The 27,202-nt window shown below is 36.1% G+C and overlaps 1 protein-coding gene across 4 annotated transcripts in view; it reads left to right on the top strand.

Moving 5' to 3' along the window:
• The window catches only part of ARID4B (AT-rich interaction domain 4B), an 88,220-nt gene that overhangs the window by 18,412 nt on the left and 42,606 nt on the right, over positions 1 to 27,202 (top strand). For 3 of the 4 annotated variants that reach the window (XM_033512662.1, XM_015621614.3, XM_033512664.1), the window contains exons 3-8: positions 11,842 to 11,952; positions 16,672 to 16,737; positions 17,320 to 17,410; positions 21,559 to 21,638; positions 23,993 to 24,084; positions 26,456 to 26,594. In XM_033512662.1, coding sequence (XP_033368553.1) covers positions 11,842 to 11,952; positions 16,672 to 16,737; positions 17,320 to 17,410; positions 21,559 to 21,638; positions 23,993 to 24,084; positions 26,456 to 26,594 — 579 coding nt within the window. The remainder of the gene's footprint in view (positions 1 to 11,841; positions 11,953 to 16,671; positions 16,738 to 17,319; positions 17,411 to 21,558; positions 21,639 to 23,992; positions 24,085 to 26,455; positions 26,595 to 27,202) is intronic. The other variant, XM_033512665.1, reaches the window with a different exon arrangement.

Here is a 27,202-nt window from a genome sequence, read left to right as displayed (position 1 = left end):
ATCGATCTTATGATCTCTTCAAGCAACTACTTACACAGCTTATTAACATCCTTTTTTTAAACCTAAAAATTCTGTTCATACTGAAGCTGTGGGATTTTTAATGCCCTAGACTGTAAGATAAAAGATCCCTGCAATGCTTTTTTCCTTTGCAATGAAAGAGCACTTGAGTCTGACACTATAGGCCAAATCCAGTGAAGGACTCCAGCTAACCTGTGGGTGTTCTTGATACTTCTCAGTGCGAGTGATGGCACTCTGGAAGTCTCCTTTGTATCATAAACGTGGGCATGTGGCACTGGGTGCTCTGTCCACTGGGCAGAAAGAATTTGGTAATGGTGCTTTGTAAAGTAGGGTAGATTATGGTGGATGGTTGGCTCAGAATGTATCTGTAAGCACTCATGACTTGTTCAGCTATCTCATTTCCTCTAACGCGCTTCGTGTCTTGGATTTGTGGTAGTCCAGATCCTCTGGAGGAGTGAGGCTGGTGCTTTATTCAGTGAGTCAAGACTCCCAGCACTTTGAATCGAGAATTTTGCTGCCTTCTCATCTAAGGTTTTAGCGTCTGGGGCTGAAGACAGGCTGCGCTGGGGAGCCATCAACACTTGCCAGAGTTTCATGGTGTGCTATGTGCCACATTAAGTAGTTCACTGCCTTTGAAAATGGAACCTGCTGCATGCTATCCCTGCCTCCTGAGGGGGCAGTTCTCGGAAAAATAGCCAAAAAATAAATGGAACATGAGGCAATGTCATACTTCTGCCAAAAAGGCAAATGCCATACTGGAATGTTAAAGTATTACTTGAAAATTCTGTGAAATTATATTTGCTTCTCTTGCAATTAACTAGGCCGTACCTCTGTCCAATTTTAGGCACCAGCTAGGAGAAATAGATGAGGTAATTAAAATGAACTCCAGAGGGACAGTTCAAAATACAGGGTCTATAAATATATATATATACACACACATATATATATATATATTTACCTACAGATAAAGTTTACACCATAAGTTGTTTTTTTTTGTTTTAGAAATAGGATTACTCTAAGAAGTTGCATCTCTTGAAAGCTCCAAAACAGAAGTACACTTGTTTCCATTTGCAATATTGATAAGACAAGTAATAAAAGTAGCATGGGGTGTTTAGATGAGATGTTATAGGAAAGCCTGTAAGCACTGCAGCGTGTGGGATATTGACTCCTAAATGTAAGAACAGGTATTACAGACACCTGTTAGGAATAATACATTTAAAATGATCCTGCTGAGAAGAGCGACCTTGATAACCTTTTCTGTGTAATTAAGTTTTTGTTTGTTTTTCCCAGGAATCTCATCCATTGTAATTTAATATTTGATAAAGTGGTTCGATTAAGTTATTTCAGTCTCTTTGTAGGTGATTTCTAAACTAATTTTCTTAGTTCTTTTCTAAGTGTCATGTCCCTGACCAGCAGTTTTACCACTGAATTACTACACAGAAATGGAGGGAGCATGGCAGATGTAAAATCCACTCTCTTGTCTAAAATTTGTGTTGCTCTATGACATTAGACATTTTATACTACCATGCTTTTGGTACACTCTTGTGTACAGTTGGTTTATTGCTACAAATTCATTTTGTCTCCGGACCACACTGTACAAGTTCTTAGTTCTTGAATGCTTGGATTTGTGCATAGCCTTCATGTGCAGATTGGTTGTGCTTAACTTACTAAATAATGTGTTTTGAGGAAGGATTGATTCTCAATAAGAAGATTTTCTTTTTTCACTTCGTTTTGTATTTACATTTTTTGTTTTGTATGTTTTACAGTTGTGTGTAGGTTTGGCATTACTTTTGTGTACTCCCCCATCATTCTTCTAGGTAGCAACAATGGTGAAAAACAAATTCAAATGCTACACTTTAATATTTTACCAGTCTAATGATGTGATTTAATATGTTATTCTGTTAAAGTTTTATTGTGGTATTCTAAAAAGTATATTAAATTACAAATCAGATACAGTTATGATTTTATACAAATACACAAAATATTATCTTAAATGCTTAGAATTTTGGGATACAAGTTTATCAGTACATATTCAAACTTTGTCAGACTAATAAATCATGGCTGTGTTTAGTGAATTGACATGGGTCAGTGTTGCAGAAATCTCATTCTGCTTGGGGATTTTGAATTGTATGTCATTCCTTCAGCTTTCCCTTTCTGTTTTAATGTAGGAACAAAAATAACTCCTCCCCTCTTTTCCTTCCTCATAGTCAGTTTAGAAAGTGTACAAAGAATGGAAGTAAACCAAGGCATGACATTTTATTTTGTATCAGCAGAAAAAGGAGTCATGATTTATGGTTGGGGGTTTTTTGGATGTTGGTTTCGAGTTCTGGTGGTGGCTTTTTTAAGGTTCAGTTTTTCAATTTAGCATTAATTTGCTTCTTAAGTTTTACACAATAGAAAATAGTTTTTAAAATAATAAACAAAATCTTAATATGATGCTTATATGATAATATAATTTCAGTGGAAAAAACCCCAACATTTTGATGTAATTATCTGATTTGAGTATCTGTTCACTGTTCTTGCTCTTGCTATCAGTTTTACTATCTAAAAATACTGTTATATTTTTCTTTCAACTAAAATGCCAGTATTATCAGTTATCTAGAATACAGAAAAGCCATTTCACATACATAGAATTGTTTCCTGTTCTGTATATTGTTATACTGAATTTACTGTGCAACTAACTTCTTAAAAAGAAAACAATCATTAAATTGTCTTTGACTGGAAATAGAAGTAATGCCCAAGAATTATCAAATCCTTTAAAAAATAGGTTTGTTTGGGTTTTTTTTTTCTCTTGAGATTTCACCGACTGTTGTTTTTTCAGACTTTACATAGTCACATCATCATTTTGCTCAGGAACAGCCTGGACTGGTTTGTTTGATTAAACTATCAAATGATCTTTGTTCCAATCCGTTCGGAAAGTAAGCATATCATTAGTATATCATTCTTTTCGGTGCTTTGAAACATCCCAAGTTTTTCATAGCAATATCTCTAGACAGAACCATGGCACATCTTTTAAAATGAAGCAAGGTTTCTAGAGCAAATAATTTAGATAATGCTTCTAAGCAATATCTGAAGCTTTTAGTTGGCAAAAAGGTGTTTATCAGTGTAAAAATTGAATTTAACTTAGTTAAAGTGCTAAACAGGAATTGAGAACATACTTTTTGCTGAATTATTTTACCATCTAAGAACAAACACTTTATTGATTGCTTTCTTTTTTCGATTTATATTTCTCCATACTAGAATGAGTTTTGGTTCTTCAACAGAACACAGGAAATGTGAAAGGATTCTTTAAAATATTTCTGATTAAAAGCCTTTATTGAGAAGCTCCTTATTTCAAATTAATTGTTACTTTTTTTATCTGTATTTATGTTTAAACAGAGTTCAGTCTTGAAATGTACAAAAGAGTCTGGCCAAAATTAATGAAGTTGTACCATTCTACAGTACTAAGGTATAATGTTAAATAGTTTGAATATTTAGCTAAACCTTACCGGGAAAAAAATGCAATCTGGTAGCTATGGCAATAATTGACTTCCAGAAAGATTTTCTATTTAGGGGGATAAACAGCAGGAGTAGGCATTCAAAATATCTTTTTTTAATGTAGTCTTCTAGCAATACAGAACAAGAGACCTACAGAAGGAATTGTAAAGCATTTGCTTTATTTTTAGAGAGCTTGATCAGCAGTTCTGGAGTGTTTTTATTAAATAAAGTGATTTTATATAGTGATATGCTATACTGATAGATATACAGATTTCCCTTCTTAGGTCTGGAAGTGCTATAGAGAAACATCAAATACTTACTTGCCTTTGAGTAAGGTGTGCATTACACCCATTCTACAGACTTGAAAGTTGGTACAAGCCTGCTGGGCCACATTATGGTGCAGCAAGTCTGTGACCAAATTAGGAACAAAATCAGAATTCAGTGGGTTTTACTCAGTATGGTAGGGGAAAAAATACCTAAATGCTGTAATTTTTTAAAGCATAGTCACCTTTCTGGATTTGCTATTTTGAATAGGAAATGAGGTTATTACAGTTTAGATGTTTGGAAGTTACACTACTCAGTAAATTTCTGGACAGAGAATTGAATTGCTCTTTGGCAATGATTACGATAGACTAACTTTTAAAATCTTTAAATTATTACTTCTCATTTTCTTAGTACAGTTTAAATATTTTTATTATCAACTTTAAGTTCCAAAAAGAAAATTAATTAGTTCCATAAAACATCAACTTCATATGGGTAAGTAAAAATGATGAACATCCATTCTGCATTTGATACAGATATAATAAATAAGAGAAGTGCTAGTTGTGATTACTGAATTGAATTTCTTGTTTTGGATCTTTTGGTCCTTCAGGATCTTAGAACCTGTAAATCCTTTCCACAGCTCACTTTCATTTGGAGAGGAAAATCAGCTTTTGAACCCTTTCAAGTCTTTAAGAACTTTAAATAAGCTTGGCACTGGACTGATCTAACTGAATAATTTGAAATAAAGAATATATCCGCTTTGCACCTGTAGGGACGGCTAAAGCTGTCAGAAGTTGTTTTAATGCTTCCAGACATCAGTGCACTAAGCTCTGGTAACTTCCAGCTTCGTTGAGGGGATAAACAATGACATTTTGCCACAGTTATGTGCTGTATAATGTTTGCTTACAAGATTGGTGAGGTGTTACTTGAAACTTCCTGTAGGTTTTAAATTGAAACTGGAAGGAGGTTTCATTACAATAACTCCCCTCCCCCCTGTATAACTTGTAAATGTTTGGTTTGGTCAGGATGTTTCCTACCATAGTTTTGATTTATGGAGAAATGTTGATAAAATTGAACAATTTTCCTTCCTGAATTTCAAAATCAATAGTTCTGCCTTTCTATAAAATGTACAACAGTAACAAAACCAAAAAGCAAGTAAAAATCTGATTTTTCAGCCAGAAGAAAATTTGCTCAAAGCACACTCTTACTCTTGGGCTTTCATGTAATAGCCTTTTCATGTGGAAAACATCACTGCCTTTTATTCTGTTTTGTAGTTTGCAAGTTTCAGAAAAATTCCTCCTGCTTCCTGTTGTGGTGTTCTCATTTCTGGAAGGTAGATGATGCGCCAGTGGATTTACTCCTTTAAAAGGAATTTTTTATTTTCTGGGTTTCAGCCTTTTTTTCAGGTACTTCATTTGCCTTTGAGGAATTGCGTGCCTTGGTGATACAGTTTATAGAAAGGTTTTAGAAGTTTCCTAGCTTTGTTGCTCTGAAAATACATGAGGAATATATTTGAAATCAACTATAAAGATATTATCTGCAAAATTGAGTATATTAGAAGTGTTATAATAATAGTTTTTCCTGAAGATGTCTGCTATTACTATAAAGTTGAACATCTTCTGAACTCTACAGCAGGTTGAGCTGTAAGCAAAATCTTGCACTCCTAATTACACTGTGATTTTGCTTATTAAAAGATTGATTCTGCAGTGTGTAGGTGGATCTCTGCTGTTGGGTGGAACTTACTGCAGTTTGAGACTATTTAAGGTAATAATCTATAAGTTAAATGCATTATTATTTGGGGAGGAAATTTTATTATGTTTTGTGGTTTGTTTTTTTTTCACCTGTGTTCATGGAAGTTTTTTCAGAACTTGTCTAGATGCTGAATTTACTCTTGTTAAAAAAAATAAAATACTGTTTTTTAAAAATTTACTCTTTTTAAGCCTTTATTGTCCCAAAAGTTTCTGAAAGCCTATTGAATGACTTTGAGGTGGTTGCTAATTCTGCAGGATGGAAAGGGAATTTAAGGTTTCAGCTATGTGAAATTTTTGCTCTTTAGAAGACTTTAAGATATGGTTGGTTTTGGATTGAAGTAGTGGAGTATTATTTGTGGGTTTTCCTACTAAATTATGGGACTGGGATGACTGTAGATCAATAATCAAGCATGTGTGTAATGATTCCACTTGTAAAGGGTGTTTCCATCTTAAATGATGGACTATAGGCAAACCATGAGAAAGCCCTTCCCTTGGAAAAATAACTTCAAAATACCATAGGCAGTAGGAAAAATGTTTTGCCACTTGTCCTCATGCTTACTATGGATGAGAAAAGAAATCTGATTTTGAGCCTTATGATGTTTCTTTTTGAAACTCAGTAATAATTTGGATGCCAGGTGGGGTCAGGGGGAGAAGGTCTTGAATCTTTAAAAAGATTTCCCTGAACCTTGGTTATTAAAATTTAACAAATCTTTACTTTTCAAAACCAATCCTTTCTTTTCACTAATTGTGGGATAGCTGAGGTAGTTTTTGCTTGTAAAAAATGTATCACTAGTTTCTTGACTCAAGAGTCTTGTAGAGTAGATAAATGCTGAATTTTCAATGTTTAATGCAAACTAAAATCTCGGCTCTTCAGACTTTTCATATACATGAAAGACTGAGGGAAGGTATTTTTTTCTGTGTATTACTCCAAAAGCAGTCCTGCAGGCCTTCCTAGTAACCATGTCTGCTATGTTTCTAGATTGAATACTTAATCTTGTTTTCATGTGGTTTACTTGGAACATCCTGTGCACGGTACAGAAGAATACAGATTAGTACACAGAAATAATACATTCACACACGCCGTATTAGATGTGCTTATGGGCAAAGCACAATGTAAAGCAATTTTATCAGTTGCTGTATGGCATGACAGACTTTACAAAGGAATTTGAATGTAGTAATACAGCACAGTTGAAAAATGGGATGTGAGGATGATTTCATCCCACGTAGATGGAAAAAAGAATGTGTGTAAAAAAACAAATGCTGGAAAACCAACTTCTTTACAGCTTTAAAATGTGTGTAAAAGTGTGATTTTAGATTGCAGTGTTAAAATGTGTATTCCACAGTGCCCAGGAGAGGTGTTCTGTGTGTTTTCTCCCTCATACACGCAAGACCAGAACTATTAGTACCGATGTAAATATCCAAATTCAGAAGACGTGCAGGTTGTTTTATGATGTGGGCATCTAGCCATTTATCAATCCTTGCAGGTATAATCAGCATGAAGGCTGGAGTAGAACCCTTTCCAGCAGCCTGCTTTTCCTGCCAAAGAAAATTCCGCCAACTGAATTGGTGGAAATTGCTGACTGGTCACCTAGAGACTGCTTCTTATTTACGTGGTAAACCAGCTTTTCAGCAGCGGCAGCCTGTGCTGCAACTGCTCTGCGCACACAGCAGTTGTGAATTGAGATAGCAGAGAAAACTATTCATCCTACTCTCATTAATAAAACAAAATAAAGTGCTAGTAGTAGCACGGCGGTTGTCCATTAGTTTGGCTTTCCTAATGCAAAGTGCAAAACTGCAGGAAGTGCTTTTCTTTTTATCCCTTCTTGCTCACCCAAGAGAGCGCCGGAACTTATTTTTTATAGTAATTTGGCCAATGATTTCGGATATTCAACACCAGGCGCATTCCAGCGGTGTTCCGGAGGAGCTGCGCTGCAGGGCCGCGGGCAGCGCTCGCACGTTTTCCCGGCCGGATCCCGGGAGTTGGCACTGCCGGTGCTCCGTGCCCGACTCCAGCAGCGGCAGGCTCCCGGGAAGCCCTGCGTGCAGATTAACCCGGCAATCGCCTTAAGGGGACAAATTTAGTTTACGGCAATCCGCGCTTAATCTGCTGGAGCCGTGGGCGCCTTCGCGGAGAGGGCGAGGGCGGGCGGCTGCGCTCGGGGCTGGCTCGGGCAGCCAGAAACTTCTGGCAGCTTCCCGGCTCCGGCCCCTCCCCTTAAAGCGGCAGCTCCCCGGAGCATCGCCGGTGCTCGGCTGCCCACCCGAATGAGCGGAACGAGTCACCCGGGCGCCGTCTTCCTCCGGCGGCCTTGCCGAAGCTCCGCGGGGCGCTGCCCGAACCGCCCTGGTAGCGCTCAGCACCCCCTGCAGCGGATGCTGGGGAAGGGCTCATCCCCATCTCGTCCCTAAACAGCCCTTCCGTAGCCCCCGCCTGGCTGCGGCCGCGGCTCCGGCCCTCCCCTGGTAGCCAGGTGCGGACGGATGATCGGATCCCGGTGTCACCCCGCAGAGCCGGCTCCCCTTCGGGAGCCTGGCCTCGGTCATTCATGCAGACCAAATCCTGATTCCTCTTGGAACCCCCTGCTGGGTGAGTGGTCTGCATGAAGATCTTTAATGCCAGTCTTTTGGCAGTAGTAAAACGACCAAACTAACGAGCCGAGATTCTTCCATCAGCTTCACTTTTCTGCTTCTAGTGAGAACTCTGAGATTTTTGAAAGACTACATGTAGAGACGTAGAAACACTGACAGGATATCCTGGGGTGTGTATTGAAGCTGCTCTGAATAGAAGAAGTTCATGATCTCATTATACATGAATGATGGCGTGTGCTGGGCATACTTGTCAGTTTTGCTGTTGACAGAAGTTTACTGATTGATTGTGATATGCTCCTGAAACAATTATTCTTATCTTTAAATTATAAAGTGCAGGTGGTTATGTTCACATATAAAATTTAAATGCCAATTCACATTATCTTTTAAAATAAAGGCTGAGACAGCAATATATGAGACTAGTACAGTTTTGTTTGAATAGGCCTTCAAGAATTTTAGGAAGCCCAGAACTTCCTGTATTATAGGACAGTCCCTATAGTCCCCCTTCCCTTTGAATTCCACTGCAGTGGTTCTTGTTAAGATGTTTTCAGAATGCTTGCAATACCTTTTCCAAGATCGCTGAACTATCAAATTCTAGCAGCATTTTAGCATACTGTCTTTTTTTTTTTTTTTTCCTTTTCTGGAAACTTGTTCTAAAAATCCTAAAAAAAAAAAAGTAAAAACAAATCCTGGTAAAACATGTCAAAATTAAATAGGCAGAGATACATTGTCTGAACATAAGGACATCTAATAAATGACGTAAGCACAAAGCAGGGAAGGGATAACAGAAAGGTAAAAATAGCTGTATACTAATTTTTAATCTCTCTAATGTTGGTGGAATTGAATAAAACCTGCTTGAAAACAGGTGACTCAGAGTTGGTGAGAATGACAAAGTCATGGTAACAATTATCTGAAATTAATGCCAGACTCTGATCATTACTTTTATTTTTCTAGTTTGCATTCGCTATGTTGCTTCACATTCTGCTAATTATTTTAACTTGCCACTTTCAGCTGTTTCTCTGTCACAATGAAAGAAGTAACTTGGAAATTTCAGTTAAGTGATTTGGGAGGGGTGAAAGCCCATGTAATTTGTCTTTCGATGGAGTAATGAAGTTGCAGGAAAAAATGCAGTACATATCCAGTGAAGAATTTAGATACTGTTTTAAAGTGTATAATGATTTATAGTGGTAGTTAAATAAATTAATTTCATCATATTTTTCCTCAAAAGCTAGTCTCTAGTGTTTCAAAATACTGTTTCTAGTAAACATACCTACACTGGTAATCAAATAGTCCATATGTTTACTATTCTTTGAAGTTCTTTACAGTAGTAAATACTAACTAATTCCAGTGAAAGGAATCAGAGTAATTTCAAAGGATTTATGCTGGAGATTGAAATTAACTTGTGTGTTAGTAACTGAAGTTCTTACAGATTTTTTTTTTTTTTTTAAAGAATATTCTTTCTGGAAGAGGTTAAGAATAAGTTAGGGTAGTGATAAAGTAATCACAATACTGGTAATTATGATCTATATAAGAATTTTAAGTCCTGCTTAAAGGTTGGTTGTTGACTTGCCTGTTCTTATGCCATAAATTTTTCAAAGAGTAGAGCTTCAGATTATCTTGGTGCTCAAAATTTTTTGTTTTAGTTAGTGTCAATAGCAGTGAAGAAAAAGTGTTCTATATTTTTCTGTAAGTTCACCTTGATATAGTGGATTGGTCTTTGTGATAATTCTTTTGTCTGTGTAGGGAAGTGTAGACTGACACACAAACAGCTTTTTAAGCTTTGTTTATAGGAAAATTGTAGCTGTGTGCATCTGTGTGGACCCATCTGGAATCTTTCTCTCTTGTTACTCAGCACTCCACAATTCCTTTTAATTTTGGAAGATGAACTGCCATGAAATGCTATCATCCCTGTAGTGGTGAATGAGTTTCTTCACTAAGAGTGCAGTGGAGCAGGAGGGATGCTTCCATTTTGGAGCTTTACTGTCTTTCCAAGAGAATACATTGCATCTTTCCTCTGCTCAGATTCATATTTTGTGAAACAGCCAGTTCTTGGTTCACTTCAGTGAGAGTGGTGACCAAAACCAAATTTATCACCGAGTCCCTCTTTCAGCACCCATCCAAGTGCAGCAAGAGAAAAGCATTGCAGCCTGCCTCAGAGGCAAGTACTGCTGGGCAAGCAAGGAAGGAATGAATTTCAGAATCCCAACACGCTTAACAGATTCCTTGTTAATCTCAGTGGAGTTTTATTGCTAGTAAGCCTGGATTAGGAAAGGATAGGTGTTCATGGATATACTACCACCAGCGTATTATATCCTACTACTCTGCATGTAGTCACGTACCACACATGCAGGGAGAGAGAGTGAGGGGTTCATTAGTGCATTCATGCTTCTGATGATCTTAGAAAGTGCAGATTGATAATGATTTCATAGTATTCAGAAATATATTCTATTGCCTGCCAGTGAGAGAGAGAGGCTGGAATAGAGTCACTGTAAAAAACATCATTAATAAAGATTAAACCCTGTAACATCTAATGTTTCTCAATTTCAAGTTTTGTAAAACTTGAATTTCTGGAAAATGATGCATTGAAGCATTCAAGTACACACTTCCATGCCTTCTGATGTACCAGAACTGGAAGCAGCTAGTAGGAATTATCTGATGCTGTGTGCAAGCACCTCAGTCTCAAATAGTATTAGTCTCTGATGCCTGTGAAGACTTATCTCTATATTTTTCCTCCAGAGAACCTGGATGTGCCAGAGATGCCCCTTGTAAGGTGTGTTTGAATCTGTAGGGGCACAGAAACATAGTGTGACTTTGATAAGAGTTTAAATCTCTTTGCTCTGCTCTTGTCTGGGTCTCCATGGAGGCTTACAGCTCTTAAAAACAAACCTCTGCTCTTGTGTGTCACCCTCTGCCTTCCCTCTTCTGACCTAGAGTCTATGAAGTGATACTTCATAGGTGGTTCAGTTATCTGGAATCTCCTCATCCAGATGGTTTTAGGAGAGGTTCTGTGAGAGAAGGTGGACTTCTTTTGCAGGAACTGTGCCTTCGTGATCTCACTCAGGATACTGATTTGACCTATGTTCTCTTATTTTCCACCTCTTCTCTTTCTTATGTTTCTTATTTCCCTGTTTGGGTGTCACCTATTCCTGTGTTTCATGTCACAAAACCTTGTCTTTTGTTTGGACCCTTCATTGTATGTTTAGTCTCTGTCAGTCTCCTAATATACCTTGCCCATTGGCTACTCTCCTGATGAGGAGAGCACCTTTATCATTTACTTTATTAGAAAGTGAAAGAGCAAAGTCTGTTCAGAGTGGTTTTATTTACTAATGAAAAATGAACCTTAATAATTTGAGGGAAATAAACACCAGTGTCTTCATGTGATGTATCAGCTCTTAGGTAATTTAAGGAGAACACTTTGTTGGCCTTCACCACTGCAGCAGAATTGATCACTTGCTATGTCTTCAGATGGTAGAGAGGCTGGAAGCTTATATGGTGCTTTTTGTATGTAGCTGTGGTATCAGTTTATTGTATTTATGATCTTATATTGTGAGATTATATCTGTATATTATGAGATTGTAATTTTATTCATTGTATTACCTTAGTGTTGTGTTCCATGTTTCTACTGTTGTCAATTTAAGTTTCATTTGGCTGTTTTGTAATACTTTGTCCACAGAAATTGGTGAGACTATGGTAACTGTATTGCCAGTGGTCAGTAAATAAAAAGCAGCTGTTTTCCTTTCTGTTCCAGGCAATTGATGAGCCTCCCTATCTCACAGTAGGCACTGATGTGAGTGCGAAGTATAGAGGAGCCTTCTGTGAAGCCAAGATCAAGACAGCAAAAAGGCTTGTCAAAGTCAAGGTATGTGGTTTTCCTGCAAAGACTTTTTGTGAGGGGAGGAGTAAAAAAGTGATTGGTTTCAAAATGGCACAATGTGAAACTTCTTCTTAGTCTCAGGAAACAGCTGAAAGGTTGTCCTGTCCTTGGAGGCTGGTATTATGATCTTTGAAATAACAGTAAGCTTATTATTGTTGGAATGGGAGGGATTCCCCCACTCCCACACAAATAAACATGTTCTGTTCCTGTCACTACTTTGTCATCTATGTGTTTTTGACCTTCATGCCATAGGCTGACCTTAAAGTAAATTATTAAAATGTAACTAATGTAGGCTTATGTATGGGAGAATATTACCAGAAAATAGCTAACACTGCTCAAAGTAGGCTTTAATAGGGTTTCTTTTACTTGAGGAATACAGGTCACTGCCATTTAGCTGTGGCAAATGGTAATGCTTTGGGAATAAGCTGAAACCCTTCTGCCTTCCAAAAACACACTTGGCATCTTGAGTCTTACAGAATAGCAAGCAGGGGATCTCACTTAAGCTTTATGATAACTAGTTAATGATTGAATCAATATAAGCCACATGCAAGACAAATAAAAATTCTGCAGAGGGATTGCAAGATATAAATTTTAATATTCCTTGAAAATTTAAAGTATCATTTCTAGAAATAAAGAGAACAGTACAGCAAAAATAGCTGTATATTTCTGTTGGGATAATGTTGCCCTAAAAACTTCTGATTTGGGAGGAGATAATATTTTTCTGCTTTGCCTCTTAACCTCACACAGAAACATTACAGAGCAAAGGTCAAAACCACCTAGAAAATACAAATTAGATTGTTGCTCTGCAAGAGTTATAGTGGCAGAATATTTTTCTTATATCTACTGTAAATTTAAGTGAAAAATTTGTGAAATCTGAGTGGCAGTAACCTATTATTGAAGACTGTTGCACACTATAAACTAAAGTGGATTGTTTTAATTCTGCCCTCATGCTGTAGCTGACTTTTGCCTATAGTGTGTCTGAGGGAGAGAGCTGGCACTCTCCATAAACCCTGGTGGGAAGGTCTGTTGTTACTTATTTGACAGTAATGTTAAGTACAGCAAGAAGTTTTTAGTCCTAAATCTGCCAGAAGAGCAAATCAGTGGTCTCCATTTCCTTAGTCAAAACTTTGAATAGCATCAGCTGATCTATGCTTTACAGTACCATTTGGTTTAAGTGATTAAGTATTGCTATTTAAGCAGTTAAGCATCAGTATTTAAGTACTGGAATTTTGCTGTGCCTAGATCAGTGAAATCTTAACTCATTTCAGTTCTTTCGGGGACTTTCAGTCCACTTCCTTAGATGTGGGACTATTTATTATTCAGTGCTAAGTATTTTCTTATGGGTTTATCACTTGGAATTTGGTCACGGCAAGGTTTGCAGAAAGATCTTGACGTGAAATGGAATTTTTCTGTCAATTGTTTGTGGAGATTTTGTACAATGCCTTCTGGATATAGAGGGGTGTGTGTGGGTGTGTGTGTTCCTTGTTACTATATCACTAAGAGCAGTTCTCCCCCAGTATTGTTGCTCTAGAGTAATGTGATTTATGGTTGAGATTTTTGTATGTAGGTGCTGTAACAGTATCTGTTTACATGGTTTTTTCACCACCAAGAATGTGTATTCCTTAAACTCAAGAGTGTCCCTCTGATTTTCTCTGAAAATCTGTTTAGCTGTTTCTGGCACATGCTTACTTTCCCCAGTATTAGCTCTAACAAAGATTCTCATAATCAGCTGTGCTTTGTCTGGAATTTTCGTATATTATCTGCTGCATTATTTTTTTCACTTGCTGAATGGGATTCTTTTGGCCCCAGTATGTATTTTATGCCTTAGTCTTCTAGAACTAGAGGAGAAGAAACGTCAGTTAACTTCATACTGTCAATTTCAGTGTAAAGAGTCATTTAAGTTTTATGACTAGATATTCTGCTGAGAAAGTAGGATGGCAACAAAATTATTTTGATGTAGAATACTGCAATCTTCAGACAAGTAAAATATGTTTAATTGTGTCTCCTTTTATGTGCTTTCTCCTTTTGTTGAATTCTGCTTCCTAGAATATTTTGAGGAGATACCTGCACAGTAACTTTTCCATCACAGCATAATTTAATAACCTCATTCAGGTTATTTAATGCAGGTGCTATGTACTAATAAATTCAGTACCAATGGGTACTGTATTTCACAGTTTAGCAGTCTTTGGCAAGTTCTGTACGTGATACGGAATTCTACAGTTACATATAACAGCATTGCACACTTGCTCGTGGAAAGCAGTAGAACTTCAGACTTGCCTGGACTTCTCAAAAGTGCTAAAGGCAGTACAAATTTTACTCAAGGGCAAGATTTTGGGTGTTACAAGAGTGTTAGTCTACTTTATCAGATCTGTTATCACTTTTTTTAGAGACTTATTTAAGCCAGTTTGTTTTGGCAGCGTCTCCTAAAACAATTAGCAGCATCATCCACCACCAGTTGCATTTGAGCACTCTGCATAGCAGTTTCAGAAGAAACTGTTTTCTGTGTAAGTCTTATTAAACAGAAATAAGTAAAGCTTCTGCTGTAATAGGACTTACTAGGACTGTCATTTCAGGATGGTGAAAAGAAATTCCAGCTGAGTCTAACCAAGTTGATGATGTGCTGAATGTCTTAATCTTTTGCCTAAGACAGAAAGGTTCTACACTGCTAAATACTGTAAGAATTAAAACCCACAACTAGCAAATACTGACATCATTTTTCTCAGTTTCAAGAAAGGCCAGCATTGTCAGACTGAGTTTGCAGTTTGGATATTTCTGTTAATAACCAGTACTTTTTGAGCACATAAGAATATATCAAAAAGCAAAATCTGTTGGTATCAAAACTCTCCCCAGAGTCAAAGCCCCAAGACATCTTTAAAAAGACAAACCATTCTGGAATACACAATAGCAATTTGCTTTGTGTACCTTCATCAGAGTACATTGTGGCTGATTGATGGTTTTGGATAGAGTTCCTTTGTGCTGCAAAATACATTTAAGATACCTACAGAAAGTAAATAGAAACAGATGTTTCTAAATCAGAATTGATGTACTGGATATTTCGTATGAACCACTAGTGACTCTTGGTTTCAGATTATTTTGCATCTTAACTGAATTTTGGCTTTCTAGATAAATTCCCCCTCAGAGAGAATTAACCTGTATCTGTCAGGAAGTTCACAAGAGTAGTCCTTGCTCAGTTAATTCCTAGCCTGAATCCCTTGTCTGTCTTTTGGTTACAAGGTAAGATTTTGTCTGTGTGGGGGACAGAAAGTATTTGCCATCAGCAGGTGAAATATACAGGTCTAAAAAGAACATACTCTCACAGCTATATGTGCTGCTGTAGTTCTGACAGAAGATAGACAAGATAACTATTTCATTCAAGTAGCACCTGGAAGGCAGTGTAGCATTTTAGTGCATTTGTTTTCCAATCAGACAGTGAAGATAGATTGTCCTCAGTCCTGGTTGTAGGTACTGTTCTTGGCAGAACTCCTTAAAATCTCCTCACTGAGAAGGCTGTGTAGGAGAGTTGGTGATAAGAGAACACTGTGGTTCTGAAGAAAATTTTGCTGTTACTGTGTACTACAGTGAAGCTCTCAATAGCAGTGAGAACATGATCATGGGTGAAACAAGTCCAGACTTTTGAGGTAGGATTGCTGTAGTTGAGAGCTAGTGTTACCCAGCTGGATCTCACGTTACATTCTAACTTATTTCAAATACTCAGTAAAACATCGTATACTTCAACTTCAATATACCAAGAGAGTATGTTTTGGTGACCATCAGAACATCATTTGTGTGTTAATAAATGTACATAGGTACATAAAATGTAATTCCAGAATTTTCTCAGTTTCCTATAATTTTAAAACTGGAGTGGAAATAAAACTTCAGATGTAATTGATAGGATGATCCTGTGACTTTCAATGTAATCAAGTAAATTGTGAATGAAATGAATGGTGAATGTCTGTAGCACCTGGTACAGTTAATTTAATCATGCATTTGAGTTTCCAGACCAATTTTTTCTTCTGAGGAGAGTGTGTGGAATTAAAGACAGCAGCCTTTGTGTCTTTATGGGAATGACAAGGGAAAACACCTTAAGTCTTTAAAGGATTTACTTTTGTTTTGAAAGACTGAAAGGTTTGCTGTTTTTACATTTTCTTCCAGTTAACTCTGCGTGTAGCCTAGACTGACATTAACTGAGAGCTCATTTGAGTTGTTCATTTTGTTTAGTCGACAGCAGTGTCCTGTATTTGTGTGAGTCTTTCAACCATGAGGGGAAAAATGCACTTTTATCAGCAAAAGATAAAGGTGCTAAAACTGTTTGATTTCAAAGCATTGAAATACAAGTGTTTCTTTAAAGTTGTACTCAGAAGTCTTGAAACTTTCTTTCTTGCTGTGATACTAGACAACTTCAAATAATTTAAGAGAACTGCAGAGATAATTTTGAGCCATTAGACAATTTTGTTACATTCTTGTCTGTCATTTCCTTTAGAGATAATGGTTCTATTGTGAAAGATAAAAAATATTTTAGGAGTTTTGATAACTAAAAAATTAGCCCCTCATTTTTCTAAAATATATGAATAAAAAAGCTTTCAGAAGTGGAATGATTATGGTGATTAACTGTAAAATGAGAGTAAGAGAAGGGCTATTGACGTTTGCATGTGCTTATGCTGCTCAATTGTATCAAGTGATTGTCAGTTGAATTATATTTTTTAGGTAACCTTTAGGCACGATTCTTCAACAGTGGAAGTGCAAGATGACCACATAAAGGGTCCCTTAAAGGTAATAAATTTGGTTTATCTCATGCTAATGCTTTGAAAAACATTTTTCTTTCCAGTATTTGACATAAATGTGCATATATGGTATGTAGAAGGTTCAACTTATTACACAGGCTAGATAGGAGCATAAAGCATAAAAGGTAATGCTACAAAGTTAGGTATACTCTTCATGTTAGCTTTTTTCTTTGTAGTTAAAGGGGATGCAGCACGGGCTGGTGCAAGCCTCTGTTCTTTTTTTGCCTTAAAGCTGAGAAGTATGGCTGGCACTGATTTTTAGTCACTGTTCCTTTAGAGAACTCGGCAGGAGGATTTGATGGGAAAGCTCTTATACAAGAGAATGACATCACTCAAATTGGTTCTTGTTCCCCACCTGCTGGCAGGAAATAATCAGCTCAGTTAGTTGGCTTATTTTAAAGGAATGAAAAAAGAAGTTTGAGGGATACAAGTATATTCAAGTGAAACTGGAAAAACATTTTATATTTGACATGGAATAAGTAAGAAATTATCTCTGTTAGCTAACATAAAAGTGTTGATTTCATTGCCTGCTTCTGAAAGTCTCCAGTGCTAAGTGAGTTCTCTATTTTAGGTAGGAACTGTTGTGGAGGTGAAGAATCCAGATGGAACATACCAGGAAGCAGTTATCAACAAATTAACAGATGCAAGTTGGTATACTGTAGGTAAGAGAAAGATTTATGTATTTGAATAAAATTTATTACTTAAAAATAAGCCTGTGACCTGGACATGTCCTAAACATGGTGAGAGAGACTTTTTTGGAGATGCTTAGGTATTCAGAGTTTTTATGAAAAACTTTTAAAGATGAACATCATAATGTGGGTATTTATAAGAAAATTATAACCCCTTACAATCTGAAATTGGGACACCAAATAAAGACGTAGTGAATTGCTCTATAACTGGTGACTGCCCTTTAGATAATTCAGTACCCTGTTGTTAAATATTTTGAAGCAAGGTATGCTGTCACATGTCCTTAAAAAAAGAAGCAAAGAAGTGCTTTTAAAACACAAGCTGAAGCACCTGCTTTTCCCCACTCCCAGACTTATCCGTTACAACAGCTGCTGTTAAAATACATATAGCTTGTTATAATGTGATATTTCAGATGTTCAATAATATACCACACGATCTCTAGCAAATAGAGGGTGGAATTTTTAATTCTTTTACTTACAGAAAATGTATTGATTCCTGAGAAACTACATAGCCCTCTCCTGGGTAAATATGGGAAGATGAAGACTAGATCTTGAAAGAACTTTTGCGAGGCTTAGTTCTTTTGAGATATGGGTTGTTGTTAATGAAGTGATGTTGAACAACTAGGGAAAGACTTAATTTTCCCTAGTCATAGTCATTTCAGAAGGGAATAGAGCTCTAAATGTAGCTAAGACTTTATAGATAAGTGTTGAAGAAAATATGTCTGTTTTCCCATTGGAGATGTAGAATGTTAGTAAAGGTGAGATTGGGTTAGGATGGGGTAAAACATAAGGTACAAAGACAAGAATTAACATTATAGATAGTGTTTTGGTAATTAATACAGAAGTGGATCAGATATTAGGGCTTTTAAGAAGCAAATAGTATAGCTAATGTTAGAGCTGTGCTGTATGCCTACGTTTATGTTTCTGAGAAAGTGTGAGGTTAGCAGTTCAGCAGCAAGAATAAGATAGGAATCCTTGCAGATTAAATTTTGAAGGTAGATGTCACAGAGTTGCAGTCAAAGGAGATGTCTGTCAAAAATCCTGAAGTTGTGAAATAGGAAGAAGTATGGGTTTCAGTCTCAACTCTTGTGTTTTGTAGATAAAAACAGACAAAAGCATGTAGACCTTGCAGAATTGGTAAAAGCAGCACAGCTGCTGGCAGTGCAGTGCACTTTGATAGAGAATTGACTCTAGCTGTGGATGATAATTCTTATCTTTGTCTGGAGGGTGGGTGGAATGGGATGAAAATTACCTTTACAGACGGTGATGACTTAGCAGATCTGAGTGCAAGTCCTACTGTAAGATATAGTTGCCACTTACCAGATTCTAGAATTGGCACACATCTTAACAAGCAGTTACCTAATGTTGTCCTAGCACTTCCTGAGAAGCATCTAATTATTTGCACTGTTAATGATCTTGTGAATACAATTACTATGATTTGGTCAAAAACTTTGTGAAAGCATACATCTATCTGAAATAATACCTTTCCAAAAGTTACCTAAGACCAGATATGCCATTGCAGCAGTATCTGGAGAAGAATAATCCTTTGAGGGCTGCTTGAGACCTCTTTTAATACTGAAGTATGGGCAAAGTTGCTTTAAGCATCCCTGTGTATCTTGTCTTCCTAAGGTGTTGTCTGAATAGAAATTGTACATCAATTTGCTTGCATGATTTTTTTATAGCTACTGCTTTCCTACAAAAGAACAACAAAAACTAAATAATTTTTTTTATAAAAATCCAGCTAGTATAGTCTTTTAAAATTAGTATAGCACTGTGTATATGTATATATGTATGTATATACAGGCATAAATAATAATTATTTCAATATAATAAATAAATATACATATACATATGTATATATAGGCATAAAACTTGTAAATATATTAGGCATGCATATATAAATACACTCACACATACACATACATAAGCGTCCTTAGTTTTGCCTGCCCTGTAAAAAATCCTCAAAGAGCTCCAGGTATTTAAGTCCTGATAACTAGATACTGTTCTGTCATTCATAGAAATATCTCTTAAAGTCTGTGTTTACTATGAGAGGGGGAAAAAATTGCGGAATTATTTGGTTTACTAAAAATGCAGAGCTATGCATGTTCAGAAGTAATCTTCTTTCCTGCACTTTTTCTTTGTCGTTACAATGCTTTTTCACAGAATTCAAGGTGGTTTTGGTTGTATTAAATTGTCTCTTTTTTTTCCCTGCCCTCCCCAGCTTTTCTCTTGGAGTTTCAGAATATGTGATTTTAAATACATTACACTCCTGATGCCTGCTCAGTAGATTGTTTTCATGATATTCCAATAGATCAGAATGTCATGCTCATTAAGCCATATGAGCCATGCTGGCCACATAAGTCTTTGAGGAAGGTCAAGCTTTTCTTCTGAAAGTATTCATGTTATGGAACAAGATTAAGATTCCCTCTGGCAGGGAAGAGGCCACAAGCAGATTACCACATAGGACACATTATGTGGCTACCTGCCTAGCTCTGAATAGGTTTACCTCTGCTGTAGTTAGCTTATCTCTTGAGGTGGATAGATTTCTTTTTTTTGTCTCTCATTATGTAAGGAGTCTGTTTTGTTAATTAACACAAACTGGATTAGGAACCTGCTGACTTCTACTTCACTTAAACAAAGGGGGGCTTAATTATGTTTTGACCATTTGAGATGCAGTTCCAAATCTACATGGTTTGAGTGCAGTTCTTGCCATTGATACTTTCCAACAAGTGTTGAAGTGACATTTGTGCATCTCTAAATGATACTTTATCACAATGGAACAGTGTTCAACAATTACTATAGTCTATAATACAAGCTGGGGCATTGTAGTTAGAAGGGGAAGTTTCTTAATCAACAGTACTCAGTTTTATACGGGGGAGAAAAATTCTTAGAACTAGATAGAAGTTTCTTTAATATCAAGTAAATATTAGTCAAGAAATTTGATGTACCTTGTTGCTTTTTGTGTATTTTTATTTGAGTTAGTAAATGTTGAAGAGTAGAGCACCCTATATCTGAAAGCAAGAAATGGCTAAAATCTCTAATTTTGTTAGTCAACAGCCATTCTCCTAACACTGTTACTTTGATCTGTTGATGGACAGAAGAGGATTTTTAAATGAAGGTGAAAGAGACATGTTAAGAAGTTGCTGAAACTTTTTTTTTTTTTTTAATGTAATATTTTAATATTGTTTTGGGGTAGTTTCTGTGCCCACAAAAGTCTTCAAGGTCATTGATGTGTGGGAGCAAGAATATAATTACTACCACTGCTCAAGAGGGAAGAAGAGATAAATTCTTGTCTCACTAAACAGTGCAAGCAAAGCCTAAGAGTTTGTCACCGGGTTTTCACCTGTTAAGTACCTGCAGAAGACTTGACAAAAGCTTACTTTTTATATGACCAGTTTATCATGTTGTGAAGACACCACATTAAACGTGTGCAGTGCATTTCAGGATTATAAAAGATAATGTATGTAGCTGAATGAACTGTATTAGGAACTTGTTTCCAGTTGACCTAGTGATAGCAGAGGTAGCAAAATGTTTAGAAACTGGGAGCTCCACAGTTCTGTCAGGAGAGCTGGTTTTGATGATTGTCAGCACTTTGACTATTGCCATCTTCCTTAGGATGATATCACTGTTATTCTATAGCATAGTTGCATGAGGTCAGTAGAGAAAGACATTGAAATTCCATACAGTGTTAAATTGTGGCTTTTTTTCTATAAATATCCATTTGTGTTTCTCCATGGTAAGCAGAGCTTCCACTGGAATATCACAGGACTTGTGTAATTAAATTCTTTAAAAATTGTAATGTTAGAAAAATAGTTTTTGAATGTTAGAAAAAATAGTTTTTGAATTCTAGCATGTTGAATTTAATTTCATAACACCATGAATTGTTTGCTCAACTACTGATTACTCAAGGTATGCAAGTATAAAGTAGCTATGGTGAGAGAGCAGCTTATGTATTTGTTTTTGGGTGATCTGTGAAATGCTTTACTGGATTTGCAGCATTATCTGGGCAGAGGTTTGACTACAGGAATATATATTCAGTTCTTTCTGACATGTAAATGAATTGCTTATTAATATCCTGAATTAAAAAGAAATGTTTTCTTTCCTCACTTCTTACCTGGTGACAGTATTTGATGATGGTGATGAGAAGACTCTGAGACGCTCTTCCCTGTGTTTAAAAGGAGAAAGACATTTTGCTGAGAGTGAGGTAATTGAAGAGTTTTTATATTACAACTTTTTATTCAGAAAAATTTAAAAGCGATACTTTTATCACCTCAATTTTTATTATGTTACCTGTATCCATGCTACTAAAAATGGGGGTAATACAAAGTGTGGTCCACAGGATCTTATTCTTTTTTACAACCAAGAAAGTTAGAATTAAAGTTAGATTTCACCAAACTGTGTAAGTTAAAAAACAAAATCAGCATTTTATGTTTTTCATTTTTATATTATTGATAATTTGTAGACTGTAGATCACACGAAAGACCTGCAATTGCACAACTACTTTGCACTGAATAAAAAATGATAAATTTAAATTATAAAATTTAGATTTAAATTATAAAAGTATAAAAGAGTGTTAGTCGTGAAATCAAAGTATACTTATGACATGAAAAGTAAAATAATTTATAACATAAAAAAACTCATGTACATGTTTCCACATAATAAAATTCTGCATTTTTGATGGTCAAACCCAATTTGTAGTAATTGATGAAACAAATGCTTTTCTTTTTAATGGCCAATAATAAGTTGCTGTTACTCCTTTACTTGGCAACACCTACCAGGATTTTGCAGCTGGCTCATGTCTTTGAGGTGACTTGCACATTAAAGTATGGAAAAGTTTGTAGCACATTCCAATTGGAATTTCAGAATGAGGGTTATTCCTTCATATTATATAAAACAATCTGGATGGATGGGCAGATTTACGTAAAGATATTTGTTTATTGGACAGCTACTGAAGATGGGGATTTTTTGCTCTACATATGTGTGCTGTTATTGCAGTCAGCTGAGTTGTTTGTGTGCTGTCTTCTTGTGAAGATTCACATATCTTCTAGAATCTTAAATCAGGACTAAACATATGTAAAGGTGGGAGCCTAATTAGATGCTTAAATCCAGCTTCACATAGAAATGCTGTTATTTTAAAGATTGTGGAATTCCTTCAATTAGTTCTTTGTTATTAATGATCAGCACAACTGAAGATTAAATTTCTTTTCTTCCATAAACACTATTTTAATATGGTTTCAGGAGTATTACCTTAGAGTACATGGATTGAAAATTTTGGTCTACGTATATTGCTTTGTGACCGGTTTGGCTGAATGAGAGTAATTTGAATTATTCTGTAAGATTGAAAGAAACCTTACATTCTGATGACTGGTACTTCTTATTTTATCATCTTTTTTATCATCTAAGCTTCTGATGTTTTGCCAGAAGTCACTGATTTGCAGTTCACTGTCACCAGCTCTGAATGAAACATGTTGTACATTTCTAATAATTACCTTGTGATTGCACAGCTACTCAGCAGGGAAAATTGCATCTCAAATTTATTTTGTAATTAGGCCAGTGCCCCACAGTTGGCTTGTTCTGATATTGCTTCCCAAGTGTGTGGTGTAGAATCTTTTAGGATGTCCACCACACTTAGAAGTAGTCATACATTTATTTTCACATTCTAAAAAGCCAATTTTATTGTCCCTAAGTCAGCTCTCTCTCAGAATACTTTTGAGGTGCTTGTTGGTGTTACACATTGAAAAACACATACATGATAAAGAAGTTGAAGTCAGAGGACTATATTTTATTTTGAAGGCCTTCTTTCAAAGACTGATAATAAGTGGCTGTACAAAAAATTCTTGTGTACCAGGAGTCTTTGAATCTGGAATCGTTATCATTTAAACAGGTAATGGCAGTCTTAAGGAGAGATAATACTGCATGTCCATTAATTCCTTCTGAAGAATTCTTCCTGAAGAGGGAAAGTTTTTTTCTCTCCCTCTCTTTTTGTTTTGATGCTGATAAAGCATCAATTATCACCCTCCCAATTATCAATATAGCAGCCTCTTTTAAATTGTTTTAGAATCTCTCTCACATATCAAAGTATGAATTACTAACATAAAATACAATTAAGTTGTCATGTTTGCTGCTGTTGAGTGATCTTGCTGTTTCATTTCAAAGGGGATCTTTGTTCATTATTAAGTAGATGATTCAGTATTTAGTCCAATGATAGGATAGACAGAAAATTAATCTGGTAGAGATGGAATATGCCAGGTGAGCAGAATACCTGATACTTATTTCTCTGTGTTTTGATGGTCCAAAGGCAAGACTTCTGAGAAGAATTATCTGTGTGTGTTCGACAGAAGTTAATTATTCGTCAGTGCAGAGAAAGTGTCGGAAAGAACTGCAGAACAAAACATTCATGTTTTAAAATCTAAGCATGATATGTATGATGTACTTCTGTATTTCTTTGTAATGAGAAAATATCTATTGACAAAAATTGCTTGAGTGAAGGTGGTTTTGAGAATAACTTACGCCAAATTTTTCTTATGTATATGCATATGTATTTTTTCATTTCAACAGACATTAGATCAGCTTCCACTCACCAATCCTGAACACTTTGGGACTCCTGTTATAGGAAAGAAAACAAACAGGGGAAGGAGATCCAATCATATGTAAGTTAAATATTTTGATATCTGTGCTCTGTGTAATCAATTCTGAAGCTTTCAGTGTGTGTCAGGTTTTATTGTTTGTATGTTCAGGCTTCTCTTATTAAAATAAACAGGAGGCTGGATGAAAAATCTTGTTTAGCACTCAGTTTGAAAGTCAGGTTCATATGTATTGTTGCATGCAAGCATTTCAAGTCTCCGTGTAATCAGTATTTAAAATAGTACCAGGTATAGGCAAGAGCTTTTTCTTGGTTTAAAAAAAAAAAAAAAAAAAAGGTGGCATTCCAAATGTGATGTTAAATTGACAAATATCTCTGTAGTGTTGTGAATGTGTTGAACTCAAGCTAAAATAATTACAATGCAGTCTTTGTCCAGGTGACAGGAAGTCTTTGGGGAAGGTCCCAGAATCCTCCTATAGACCTTTGGTTTCTCAATTCAGGGTCTCTGAAGGGCTTTTAGAAATAGATGAACAGTATTACTGAATTACAGAATGGGTCGGGTTGGAGGGGAACACTGTGGGGTATCTGGTCCAACCTCCCTGCTCAGGCAGGGTCATCCTAGAGCACCTGGGACAGAATTCTGTTCAGATGGTTCTTGAACATATCCAGTGAGGGAGTCTCCATAACCTCTCAGGACAATCTTTTCCAGTGCTCAGTTACCTGGACAGTGAAGAAATTCTTCCTTGTATCCAGATGTATCCTGTGCAACAGTTTCTTCCCACTGCTTCTAGTGTAGTTTGCAACAAAGCTTACTCATACAAAAATAAACTTCAGGATTTCTTAGGTGCCAAAGCTCTTGGTAGCTGTGGTCTTGATAAACCAGTGTTACATAGTCCATTGCCTATTCTTCATTGTTTGTGGGTGGGTTGTGAGGTTTAGGGGAGGGGGGGGCGTGTTTATGTGGGATATTTTTGCTTAACATTTTTGGGTGTAGTGGTTTTCATGCTTGGCTTACCTTTTTGCACTTTTTAGTAGCTTGAAATAAATGTTGCCCTGTACATGTAGAGGAGCTATAAATTTACTCAGAAAATTGTTGTGTTACTAATTTGTGAGGTAGTGAAGGAAAAAAGCTGGCATTACCACAGAGAATGATTGTCGCATCCTTGGTGTCTCTGACTGGGTTGTAGAGGATATTATTATGTCAGATGCAACACTCTTACCTTTATCTTATCCCTAATACTGAGTTTACTGAGTTTAAAGACACACCAGTACCTGCAATTTGAATTAGGAAGTGTCTCTCCAAAATAGTTCTACCTTTAGTCTTTGACTTTTTTTCTCTTTGTACAAGAGATTCTTGAGCCCCAGAAAGCAGCCTGAAAGACTTTCATATATTTTAAAAGAAACCATTATTTGAAAAAAAAATGTTGAAGGAAAAAATAAACCAAAACAATTATCGTCACTAGAAATAGCATAAATTTAATATGGAGAAAAGGAAATTCTCCTTAAACTGTACATTAGTTGCCTTTTCCTATACAAATTTTAACTGTGAGTTTTTTGTTAATACTGTATTTTGTATTCAAAAGCAGTTACGTGACAAATGGAAGATAGCTTTTAAAGTAATGATGGTTGTGCTCATTGAAGATGCTGTATATTTTCTGAGGATTAACCTTTGAAGTGACTATAAAAAAGATATCGAGAGAGCATCAAGAGAGGGTTGTTTTGGGTTGCAAGTAATTTTATTTGGACCAGTTTGTGCATTTAGACTCCTCATATGGTTAAAACCAGGTGCAACTTTGTACTTGAACAGTCAAAACAATGAGCCAGAACCCTTTTAAATTAAATGCATTTGCACCTTGGCCCATCTACTTACATTCCAGCACTTCATTCAATGTGAAATTGAAATAGTCATAGAAGTGCTTCACTGCACATCTTTAAAGAACTGTTTAAGGATAAATAGACTTTCTCCTTGCTATTCATCTTTGTATCTGATGTTTCTTCTTCAGAGATTTGTCCTCTCTCAAAATGGCTTTCCATTCTGTGTGGTTGTTAAAGTAAAACCAGAGAGATTAAGAGGGAAAACCAGAAGAGTTAAGCTTAACATTAGTGCAAAACTACAACTGCAACAGTATTTTTGAACAGTGTTTATGTAGGGCAGAATGGTTTCACTTTGAATACTCTGACAATGTGTTTCTTTTCCTCCATATGGGTGCATGGTGGCGTTTCATTTGGGTTTTACATGTATTACTAGTGAACGTGCATTTCTGAGTTTGTAATGTTTGAATTGTTTCTATAATATAATTATAAATACTTTATTCATTTTATTGTGAAACACTTAACAAGCAGTTCAAGTCACTGTTTGATAATTAGCTCTGGATCTCCTGTAATTATAATAAGCAAGTTTTGAATAGTTAAGTTTTAAGTCTCTTTCTGTTGTTTAGTCCTGAAGAAGAATCTTCATCCTCTTCCAGCGATGAAGATGAAGATGAAAGGAAACAAAGTGATGAGTTACTAGGAAAAGTTGTGTGCGTGGACTGCTTCAGTGTGGATAAGAAGAAAGCTCTGTGGTTTCCAGCCTTGGTAAGAGTTCCATTGTTATTACAGTTTTCTACAGATACTGTCATTTTCTAAGCAGTGAAGAAAGGTGTGGGTTTTTTTTCATTTTGGTGTTTTGTATTAGAAATTAGTATGTTTTTTTCAAATTGGACTGTAGAATAACAGTGAAGTGAAATATATCTAGATATGTTTGTTGAAAAAAAAGGGATTGCTGATGGCCTGAGTTTTTCCAAACAGCCAGAGCTGTTGACCTGATTCTAGCTCAACAGTGTGTTCAGTACTATTGGACTAGAATTTCAGGGTTTTATTCCTAGGCTATTCCATGCCAATTTTCCAAATTACTGAGTTTTATCAAGGAAGGAAACAGGAAGTAGAAAGGGAGGATAAGTTTAGTGATTACATAGACATGATTCTTCAGCATTCAATAGAAACACATTGGATAATAAAATCAAATGTTTTTTTTCTTGGTCACTACGGTAGGTAGTGTAAAATTGACAATAAATTTACTTTAAAATTACATTGTAGCCTTTTGGTACTAGTATTTTTCTCTTCCTTTATTCTGGTTTAAAGGTGCTTTTTAAGAAATTAACTTTTAAAAAAATATCACAGCTAGTGATTGCATGTAGACTCAC

The sequence above is a fragment of the Parus major genome, chromosome 3 (genome assembly GCF_001522545.3).
Source record: "Parus major isolate Abel chromosome 3, Parus_major1.1, whole genome shotgun sequence".
NCBI lineage: Eukaryota > Metazoa > Chordata > Aves > Passeriformes > Paridae > Parus > Parus major.
The sequence above is the reverse complement of the archived record's forward strand: the minus strand, read 5'-3'. Positions and strand labels throughout refer to the sequence as shown.